Below are 11067 nucleotides of genomic sequence, written 5' to 3' on the forward strand. Positions count from 1 at the left end.
CACATCTATTTAGTGAAAGAGATTCACACATATGTGCGGTAAAGGTGTCCAAGTACATGGATTGGTAACTAGACCATGCATTTGGGACACTCCTGAGGTCGCTGGTTCTAGGTTTTGAATCTGATTCCAGTCTCAAATGCCTGTGTGTGCCCAACACACAGTACTCTGAAAACCACAGTTGCTAACTATGACCCCCTTTTCCCACAATGAAAATGTATAATACATTTGATAATACCAAGTTAACTTAAAGTTTAGTATCATAAGGCATTGACTGCCAGTGAATATAAAGATATTGGCAAATATGTACATTAAAAATGCAAGCAAACACTTCTTGCGTTGTTGTTGGATAAGATTATACATTTTGTACGTCAAGCGTCTATATACTGAACGAATTTCTGAATTAAGGCAAAAACGCTCGTAGAGTAGGAGAAGGGCTTTGTACTTTGAATTTTAGGCGCCACCGGAATCAGGGCGTTGAATACCAATCAGCGGTAGCCAGCAAGTAAACGTCATCAGGGGGCTGGTCGAGGTTGTAACCTATAAATACCCTGCTTGCTTGCGTACTGGCATACTCCTAGCATTGAAGCAGACTTTGCAATGGCAAGAACGAAGCAAACCGCCCGTAAGTCCACCGGAGGAAAGGCTCCGCGAAAGCAGCTCGCCACCAAGGCTGCTCGTAAGAGCGCACCAGCCACCGGCGGAGTGAAGAAGCCCCATCGTTACAGGCCCGGCACAGTGGCTCTGAGAGAGATCCGTCGTTACCAGAAGTCCACTGAGCTGCTGATCCGCAAGCTGCCTTTCCAGCGTCTGGTCAGGGAAATTGCCCAGGACTTCAAAACCGATCTGCGCTTCCAGAGCTCTGCTGTCATGGCTCTTCAGGAGGCCAGCGAGGCTTACCTGGTTGGTCTGTTTGAGGACACCAACCTGTGCGCCATCCACGCCAAGAGGGTGACCATCATGCCCAAAGACATCCAGCTGGCCCGTCGCATCCGCGGGGAGCGTGCTTAAGTTGATCCCGACAACGTCAAGAAAAACAAACGGCTCTTTTAAGAGCCACCTAAATAACTCATGAAAGCTCATTTTCCATCCAGTGTTGGTACACACGCTATTTAATAGCCCACGCACATACTATACTCTAGCTACTACCATACAGTATGTTTAGCCCCCCAGTAGAAGTCACGGTTGAAAGCCGACGCTAGAATGACCGAAAATTCTTTTTACCATATACACTATGTGTAGGGCATATAGTAGTAGTATTACTAATAACCTTTATATTTGTATAGCACCTTTCATACAGAACAATGCAGCTCAACGTGCTGAACAGCAACGGATGTACGTGCACAGTGATGCCAAACAATTTAAATCAAATAAATATAAAATAAAAATAGTGAGTGCATACAAATTTAAGCTATAACATGATAACTGCAGTTGTATTTGTTTCAAGATCAGTCAGAACCGAAGTTAAAGACTAAGGTGAAGCGATACCAAGAACTACATCTGATGGAAGACAGCACCATATGCAAAACAATGTTCCTAAACATTTGCGACGTACTCTGCAACTCCCTGTCACACGCCTGTTGTTGACAAAAAAAGACGAGTGCAACATCTGGAACCGTTGGGTTTTTTTTTTTTGTGTTACGTTGTTGCGGCCAGTGTATCGAGTCATCTACACGCAAACTTATTGTATAGTGCAGTGTGTTGCAGTTTGTGTTCTCTGCATTGCAAAACTGCTCCACATATGTCGTTTCGGTTTTAGAATTAGGCTGCAGTTGACGTACAACATTAAAAATGCGCACAAGGTGCGTATTTCGAGCTCAGAATTCGGTTTGATCATCGTTCATATTACAAAAATGTGTGATAGTGGAGTCTTATGTGATTTTCCGAAACAAGGTAGGCGCAACCCTCTCTAGAGGAACATCCTGAAAACATAAGGAGATTTTGATTATGTTGGAACTGCTTTTCAAAGACAATGTGGGTGGCTCTTAAAAGAGCCTTTGGGTTGAAAAGCGTAAAACGCTTTACTTGGAGCTGGTGTACTTGGTGACGGCCTTGGTTCCCTCAGACACGGCGTGCTTAGCAAGCTCGCCGGGCAGAAGCAGACGCACTGCAGTCTGGATCTCCCTGGAGGTGATGGTGGAACGCTTGTTGTAGTGAGCCAAACGGGAAGACTCTCCAGCGATACGCTCGAAGATGTCGTTCACGAAAGAGTTCATGATGCCCATGGCCTTGGAGGAGATGCCAGTGTCGGGATGGACCTGCTTCAGGACCTTGTACACGTAGATGGCATAGCTTTCCTTCCTGGTCTTTCGGCGCTTCTTGCCGCCTTTGGCTGTGGTCTTGGTCACGGCTTTCTTGGAGCCCTTCTTCGGGGCGGGCTTTGCTGGCTCAGGCATGATGCTTTCTGTATGAGGATTCAGACAGAACTGCGGCACTGCATGCAGTCGTGCCACCTCTATATATACAGCACTCTATGCTAATATTTCACCTAGGCCAGCCATGACCAGAATCCCAGACGATGGTTGGTTACTTTGAAGCGCAGGGGCGGGTCCGTCTACTAAGCCCGCTCTGACCACAGAAAGATAGTTTAGTCCGCACTTCCCCTTCTTTTGTCATCTTCCCGCACTTTCTGAGCTACCTTGGCATGACCAAAATGAAGTCAATATACGAGACCTGCGGCATTAATTAAGCCTCATTGTTAGTGATACATATTTTCAATAAATCTGCATCGTTAACACTGACAAAGTCTTTATAGGAGAGATTCAAGTAGCCTATACGTGCATCCATGAAAGTGAGTTGCAGCATATGACTCAATAACTGAATCGTTTTTTTTCTTCAGTTAGAATATCTACATGTCAAAAAGACTAAGATGTGAATTTGATTATTGGTTTGATTATTGGTTCAAATTTGGTTTCCATAGGAGTGCTCCCTGTTATGGGAGTTACAGTTTTTTTTTCAGTTGTCCTGTATGTCCTATGTTATCCCAAACAGATTAGGAAAAACTCAAAAAAGGTTTGCCGTGTATGACTTTGTAGGGGGCCCCAGAGTATCTTCGTGGGATTTTGTTGGTGAGATTGTTTTTTTCATTGACTTTTGAGTTCCCTGGCAATGGCCTGCATTTTACATTGCCTCACAATACTTTTGCAAACACACTACTCTTGGTATATTCGCCACTTCCATATAACGTGGATCAGCTCATACAATTGTACTTTTGAACTTGGTATTGCATGTGGGGATATAGCCATGCTTATCATTAAGCAGTAAAGCTATGAAATCAGTGGGAATACATTTACAATGAACCTAACAGGAGAAGGCTCACTAAAATAAATAATTATGCATTTACAGTGGCTGTTGGCCGTGTTGTGCATTGTAGGTTATATTCAGTATTAGTGCGCCATAGTTGACATCTTACACCACACATTGGTATTGAACATTCCCATTTTTCAATATAAACGCAATTGGAATCATGTTTTACGTAAGTATTTGGGTGGCTCTTAAAAGAGCCTTTGTCTCAGAATGAGGTGAAAGATTATTAACCTCCAAAACCGTACAGAGTACGACCCTGGCGTTTCAGAGCATAGACGACATCCATTGCGGTCACGGTCTTTCTCTTGGCATGCTCGGTGTAGGTGACGGCATCACGGATGACGTTCTCCAGGAACACCTTCAGCACACCACGGGTCTCCTCGTAGATGAGGCCAGAGATACGCTTCACACCGCCACGACGAGCAAGACGCCTGATTGCGGGCTTAGTGATGCCCTGGATGTTATCACGAAGAACCTTACGATGACGCTTGGCGCCCCCTTTACCGAGTCCTTTTCCTCCTTTGCCTCTTCCACTCATTGTCACTGTTTTAGTTTTACAGCAATGTGTGCACCTCAGCGTGTTGTACGAGGTCTTATATCCATCTGGAGGACCTGTTTGAAGACTATAAACACTCCTCCTCGTCCGTCCCTCCTACTTTTCTCTACTGGTGTTGGCGCGTACATGCAGCAAATTGTACGTCACCTTGACACGTCATTCAGTATTCAAAGTACATAGAATTTAAGTGGACGGTTATATCCAATCCTCTTTGTCTAAAATGTAACTATTATGACCGACCGAACCACTAAAAGGATCCATGGCCTTTGGGAGCTCGACTCTTTGTAACCCATACAGTCCATTTTATAATAGTTGTTTTCATAGTAAGGCTACGGGATCTGTCTTTAAAGTGGTGTATGTAACCCTCTTTCTCGCTAGCCAACTACCCATGATGGTGTGCGGTCTTTCAAATGCATTGTTCCTATAAAAACAATTGGTCGTAATGAGTAATGTATGCTTCAAGCTCAAGCTACGTTTGCAATATTTTCAGCTGAAGATGTAAAGTCTATCAAGGTTTTAAATCCCCACCAACCAATTAAGCAATGAACACACATGGTATGGCAGTATGTATTCACCTGCTTTAGAGCCAGAAAGAAAAGTTAATCTTTAAGTGAAGTTTAGCCAGAGTGGCTGATAATAAATAAACAGTGTGTTGTTAATACATCTTTAATAAGCTATTAAATTCTATTTAAATTAAATACAGCTGACGGATCCCCAAAAAATTGAAATATGCTTGCAGAATTCTGCTCATCGTTGTTATTTTTGTATCATTCAAACATGATTACAAGCCGGTCCATTAGATACTTTGTATCACCTAACCACTTCAGTTTGTTCCATTTTAAAGGTGTTCGCAATACATGGAGATTCTGGGACTTTGTGATTATTGTGACCATTGAACTGACATATCTGGAAACCAAGCTGCAACCTAAACTGGAAGGTGTCGTTTTAACTATTGCATGCGTTAAAATATTCAGTGATTTTGGAGATCACGCACAAAAGGAAAGGAGGATATCCAGCAGGCGCCAAAATGAAGCAACGTTTGTCTTCCCGCAGGACCTACACGTTGATTGGCTCTCAGTATTCTCGCCTCAACCACTGAGGCAATGAGCAACGCTGAGCTTGAGGAGAATAAATACACTCCCCTCCCCGTTTTGCTACACTTCAGTATTCGGAAGAACCCATACAACTCCTAAAATGAGCGGCAGAGGCAAAACCGGTGGAAAGGCTAGAGCAAAGGCCAAGACTCGCTCCTCCAGGGCTGGACTCCAGTTCCCCGTGGGCCGTGTTCACAGGCTGCTCCGCAAGGGCAACTATGCTCATCGTGTTGGTGCTGGTGCTCCGGTCTACATGGCTGCAGTGCTCGAGTATCTGACTGCTGAGATTCTCGAGTTGGCCGGCAACGCTGCCCGTGACAACAAGAAGAGTCGTATCATTCCCCGCCATCTGCAGCTGGCTGTGCGCAACGACGAGGAGTTGAACAAGCTGCTCGGCGGAGTGACCATCGCTCAGGGTGGTGTACTGCCCAATATCCAGGCTGTGCTCCTGCCCAAGAAGACCGAGAAGTCCAAGTAAATCTGACCTCTAAACTATCAAACAAAGGCTCTTTTAAGAGCCACCCAATTACTTTTTAAAAGTTCATTCCAAGTTGCTTAAAGTGCCACTCTGCCCCCCCACCAATTGGCACATACACCTATCAGAAAAGGACTTTATGTTGTTTTCTTTAATAACTGGTGTAGCAGGCACTGGTCAATGCCATTCATGTTACTTGCATTTATGTAAACACTAGCAGCCTAGCTTGATTTTGATACATACTTGAACATAAACACACTATATTTAGACACTCAATGTACTACCATTGGGTTGTCTGGACACAGCCAGAAAGACCAAACTACCTCAGCCAATGTATAAACAACATAATAATTGTCGAGGTGACATAAGGTTAACTATACATTCAGAAACGTCCTGTTGATGCCCATTGTTGAGATTTTTGTGAGCCTCTAGTTGTTCAGGGTCTATGGTGGCCCATATTAAAACAATGAGTCAAAGTCTCGTTTAACTTTTTGAAACGTTTGAAACTATTGCTACTCCACGTATGTATCGCCACAATCTGTTCTTTCACCTTTTAACTAGTCTTTCACTTTTGGTGAGATGTGAGATCATTGGAACGTTTATTGACTTAAGCAATGTGAGACATTTAGAGGGAAAATCACTATTTGGTGGAGCTGTTAACAATTCATGAACATTTGAAATCTGAGACTGCACCCTTCTATTTGTAAGACATGAGAAGCCTTCTTTAACAATTTGTTGGATTTTAAAAGCTTGTGTAAAATCGTAACTAGTAACTACTGCCATCAAATATAAGGGGAGTAGAAAGTGTAAGTTAACCCCAAGCTCTGAGCCTAACACACCACCTTGTGCGATGGTGACACCACAAAGTAATTTGTTCAACTCCTCGTCGTTACGCACAGCCAACTGCAGATGAAGGGGGGATATCCAGCCCCCTGCATTTTTCTGAAAAAATAATCATCAAAATCAGCATGGCAAGGCTCAGGGAGATTTTAAACATTAAATGGTGTTTTTCTCTGTGTCACAGTTAGAGAAACTTATTTTCTTTGTGAAACTGTCCTCCTCTTCTCCTATGTTGATGTCTGCTGCGATGGGGAATAGTGAAGTGCATGGCGTAGAAAAGAGTATGACCTGGACCAAGTGGGACTTATAGTTCAGTCTGTGTAAGTCTATTGTGCCTTGCTAGTGAGGCAGGGTTTAGTGTGTAGGCAATCCAACGGAAATACCTGATGATTCAAAGGCATGCAATCTTATAACATGTACACCTGCAAGTAATATCTCTTATCGTTAAACTTCCTCTCAGTCCTGTAACCCATCCACGCCTACACTATACCATGATGTATGGAACAATATCATTACAGTTTTTTCTTGATTGCAGAAGCACATTTTTGAAAACAGGGCCCTGTTTTTCAAAACACTACACACAATTAGCACCACCACACACCCAATTAGTAGAACAATTCACATCCTTTGCAAAATTAAACATGCATCTAAAAACAATACACTAATTTATCAAAACAAATTGCGTTACCACAAACACACTAAAACACACACACATACACACACACACTCAGACACACAAACACACTCACACACACACACACACACACACACACACACACACACACACACACACACACACACACACACACACACACACACACACGCATGAAACATATAACTTATCGTTTTTTTCACAACATGCCTACGGTTCCTGTCGGGCAGGGGGGCATTATCCACATCACAGGCAACTGACCTGAATGTTTATATTTGTGTGTTGTTGTTGCTTTGAGATTTTACTTGAAAAGTGTCTGCAACAACTGAACATTGTGTGTAGTGATTTGACAAGGTGATGTGTAATTGACATTAGAGTGTAAAGCAGGAAAGTCAGAGTCTATACAGATAAGGGAGTGTGAAGAAATGCCAAATTGGGTCGACTGATTGGTACATGAAGTTTTTTGTGTGAAACACTGTAATTCTGTTTGTACCAGTAACACACTGCTGCTCCAAACCTAAAACACTTTTAGCAATTCTACACCTCAGTGATTAGAGTGTAAGTGAACGACACAGGAAAAGTGCAAATATACAATACATTCACCAAAGTTTTGTACGATTGCATAAACACTCAAATCAAAAGTATTACACAATGAACAAAACCTTACACTCAAGGAGCAAAACATATGCCCAGATTTGCACCACTATAAGCAGATGTCGCATTTCTACTTCTCAGTGATTAGGGTAGTGTAAGAGAAGTACACAGAGAAAGTGCAAATATACAATACATTCACCACAAGACCAATGCTGCGGAAAATATAATTAATTTCTCTCCATACACCCAAAACCAGTCAACATTGAGAATCACAACAACGAGTTTCCCAGTTGTCATGCTATTACAGTAGTGTGCATAACACTTTAAGCTCAACAAATATCAGACCAACATATTCTGTATCCAGGTTACAATTGCAGTAAAACTAAAATAAAAGATCTGAAAATACAGTACAAATACGTTTTTTTTTTCTTCTTTCCAGAATGAGTGCCAGTGTTGACTGAGAGACATGATGGACATTATTGAAAATGGTATGGTCACCGCTCATTTTTGGGTTCAGTATAGTACAAACCTGAAATCGTCCCAAAGGCACGAACTGTATTCGACCATATGGGCTACAACTTTGATTGTCTTTAAATGTATCTGTATTTACGAAAGTGTTCAAAGTGTTTGTTTCCAATAAATGTTCAAAATGTCTGCATTCCCATTAGGATGTGTGTCTGCTGTGATGTCGGATCGGCCGAATATGTCTGGCAGCCATGTGTTTCACTAAGTCCAAACAGATCCCATCTGAAAAGCACAGATTCGCACAGGGTACTTTATTACCGATTATACGGGTCATAGAGGTCCATGGTTTGTTCTATTGCTCACCGAGGTGCAAATGCCAAATGATTTTACAACTTTTTTAGAGGAGTTTTCCTCAGAAAAGAAATATGGGTTGCCACGACGCCCCTGTCACTTCTACGGTTCTCTGTTCGTTGAAACACGGAAAGGGTGAAAATGCGAGGTAATTTAAGTTTGCTTTAAAGTGCAAGGTGTGAACTTCACAACCGACATCTTCATATCCGCACATTTTGTTTCGTTAGACACATTTTGTTACAAAATGCGAGTGGAGAAAACACAAGCGAGTCCATCACGGAAGAGAGGAATGGAGAGCTCTTTCAGTTGAGTCTCAACGGTTCTCATGCCTATCTTAAATACAACCCGCTGGCGACTCGTGGTACTCGTTCACTCGATTCTCTCGTACTCTGATCGTTAGACACCACGAAACTATGGCTGAAGTTGCCCCAGCTGCCGCGCCTGCTAAGTCTCCCAAGAAGAAGGCACCAAGGCCCAAGAAAACCGGACCCAGTGTGGGCGAGCTTATCGTCAAATCCATCACTGCATCCAAAGAGAGGAAGGGAGTTTCTCTGGCTGCCCTGAAGAAGGCTTTAGCCGCTGGTGGATACGATGTGGAAAAGAACAACGCTCGTGTCAAGGTGGCCATCAAGAGTCTCGTCTCAAAGGGCACACTGGTTCAGACGAAAGGAACTGGCGCGTCCGGCTCCTTCAAGCTGAACAAACAGGCAGAGGTGAAGAAGCCTGCGAAGAAGGCTCCCGTCAAAGCCAAGAAGCCGGCAGCAAAGAAGCCCGCTGTAGCCAAGAAGCCCAAGAAGGCAGTGGCAAAGAAGCCCGCAGCTGCTGCAAAGAAGTCTCCGAAGAAAGCCAAGAAACCCGTTACGCCCAAGAAGGCAACGAAGAGCCCCAAGAAGGCCAAAAAGCCCGCCGCACCCAAGAAGGCAGCTAAGAGCCCCAAGAAAGCTAAGGCAGCGAAACCCAAGGTGGCCAAGCCTAAAGCCACCAAGGCGAAAAAGGCTGCCCCTAAAAAGAAGTAAATATTGCGCTTCGCGTGCTGCTCTTTGTAGTTAAACAAAGGCTCTTTTAAGAGCCACCCAACATTTCATTTGAATGCATCTCTTCCTACACTGGTGATGGTCAAATCTAAAAAAAAAAAAAAACATGATTTTGCACCTCATATTGTTAATTGCAGTCAAAAGAGAGAGAGAAAAAAACTGCTTCGTTTATATTTGCTTTGTTAATGTGGAACGCCTTGGGTCTCTCAAAAGCATTACACCTGCATTGTGACATGCACGTTGATAAGGTTACACAAAGATACATTGAATTCATGAACCATCTACATTCCATTTCAACTCACAAAATATCTCAAGACGAAAAACATAAAAAGCTTGTTACATTGTAACCAATTTCAGTACAATGATTACGTAACAGTGGGTGTTATCCATTGTTTTACCAAACACGTCACACAAATATCCAGTTGACTCCTCAACCAGCTCAATTTGACTCATTATTCGCAGATAAGAGTCGTTGACAAAATAGAGTGATTTATTAAGGCCATTGAAATTCAAGATTTTCGAGAAGAAGCGGGAAAGGGAAGGATAGAAAGCGGCCGACACCAAACTAAGCTTGACCTGATGTCACATGGTAAGCTATAAATTGATTGGCTCTCAGTACGGTGGTTTCAGCCAGTGAAGGAGGGAGACAAAGCATATACACAGAATACTGGCTCACCGTGTACCTTCACATTTGTGCTTAGAAATATTGATGGGAAGTTGGGATCATTTTACTGACTCGGTTCCTTGAATGTCGTTTACTCAACATTTTATAGCCAGTTCCATGGCCTTAATATGTCCACTGCAAACACGTATCATATTCTCATGAAGTTAAGTGTCATGAGAATCTCTTCTGAATGTCCGGAGAATGGATGCAACTGAGAAGCGGCTTATGTTTGGTTGAACCCTCTGGCCAGCCTCATGTATGGTCAAACCCATGTTGACCTCATGGTTGAACACATTGGCCTGAATCTCTAAAGAGATACAGTAATGGCTCTCTTTCTTGCTCTTCCTCTTCATCCTTTTACTCATTCTCCTTCTCCTCCTCTTACTCTCACTCCTCTGCCTCTCTGGTCACCTCTCACTGCAATGTTGCCATAAATTGTTCTCCAAACCAGGAGCTTATGTTTTGATTTAAAATTGCACAACAGCTTTGGAAATGGAAGTTTTGCTATTTGAATAGCAGTGGGTTCTGTCTGAAAACAAGGAGGTTTTCGCATTGATGAAGTGTGCAAAGTAGAGAGGATGGTGTTTAGTGTTTTGAAGAAAGTGTGGTTAACAATTGAAATCTGTGTCTAAAGCAGAGAATTTTGTGTTGTGTTTTGAAGAGTTCATATCAACAAAGAACAAGTGCGTTGTGAGTAGTGAGATGCAGGGTACAGTACTATAGGGGTACAAGGAGGAGAAAGAACCAACAAAAATTAGAGCAAAGCAGAATAGTAATTTCTGATACAATTTTAGCTACTATGAGAGAACATGTTTTTGTTCATCAAAAGATGACGGATAAATATGAAATTTGTTTTGAGATTAAACATGTACTTTTCCTTGAGAACTATATGTTTTGAACAATGTGTTTTCTATTTTCTGGTGTATTGTTTACTCACTGCTTGAAAGTGTATATCATTTCGATCACTTTGATTATGATTTGAGAGCAGTGGTTGATTTTGAGGCGAAAGTTTTATTTTGCAAGGGGATTCAGAGGATTT

General features: G+C 42.6%; 5 protein-coding genes across 5 annotated transcripts; 3 read left to right on the forward strand and 2 right to left on the reverse strand.

Moving 5' to 3' along the window:
• Positions 1-597: 597 nt before the first annotated feature.
• On the forward strand, positions 598-1008 carry LOC308375262 (histone H3.2; the record flags this gene model as incomplete). The annotated part of the gene is made up of 1 exon (XM_080851346.1): positions 598-1008. The coding sequence occupies one exon, from the start codon at positions 598-600 to the stop codon at positions 1006-1008; it is 411 nt and encodes a 136-aa protein (XP_080707472.1).
• A 1010-nt stretch (positions 1009-2018) lies between these two features.
• Positions 2019-2393, reverse strand: LOC308375273 (histone H2B 1/2-like; the record flags this gene model as incomplete). Its single annotated transcript, XM_080851349.1, has 1 exon — positions 2019-2393. One exon carries the CDS (start codon positions 2391-2393, stop codon positions 2019-2021), a length of 375 nt encoding a protein of 124 aa, XP_080707475.1.
• A 1070-nt stretch (positions 2394-3463) lies between these two features.
• Positions 3464-3841, reverse strand: LOC308363504 (histone H4; the record flags this gene model as incomplete). Its single annotated transcript, XM_080836310.1, has 1 exon — positions 3464-3841. One exon carries the CDS (start codon positions 3839-3841, stop codon positions 3530-3532), a length of 312 nt encoding a protein of 103 aa, XP_080692436.1. The 3' UTR covers positions 3464-3529.
• A 1212-nt stretch (positions 3842-5053) lies between these two features.
• LOC308378714 (histone H2A-like) lies at positions 5054-5815 on the forward strand (the record flags this gene model as incomplete). Its single annotated transcript, XM_080855684.1, has 1 exon — positions 5054-5815. The coding sequence occupies one exon, from the start codon at positions 5054-5056 to the stop codon at positions 5429-5431; it is 378 nt and encodes a 125-aa protein (XP_080711810.1). The 3' UTR covers positions 5432-5815.
• Positions 5816-8743: 2928 nt separating this feature from the next.
• On the forward strand, positions 8744-9346 carry LOC308372723 (histone H1-like; the record flags this gene model as incomplete). The annotated part of the gene is made up of 1 exon (XM_080848016.1): positions 8744-9346. The coding sequence occupies one exon, from the start codon at positions 8744-8746 to the stop codon at positions 9344-9346; it is 603 nt and encodes a 200-aa protein (XP_080704142.1).
• Between the last annotated feature and the right edge of the window lie 1721 nt (positions 9347-11067).

This window comes from Sprattus sprattus (assembly GCF_963457725.1).
Source record: "Sprattus sprattus genome assembly, chromosome: 1".
In the NCBI taxonomy this organism is placed as follows: domain Eukaryota; kingdom Metazoa; phylum Chordata; class Actinopteri; order Clupeiformes; family Clupeidae; genus Sprattus; species Sprattus sprattus.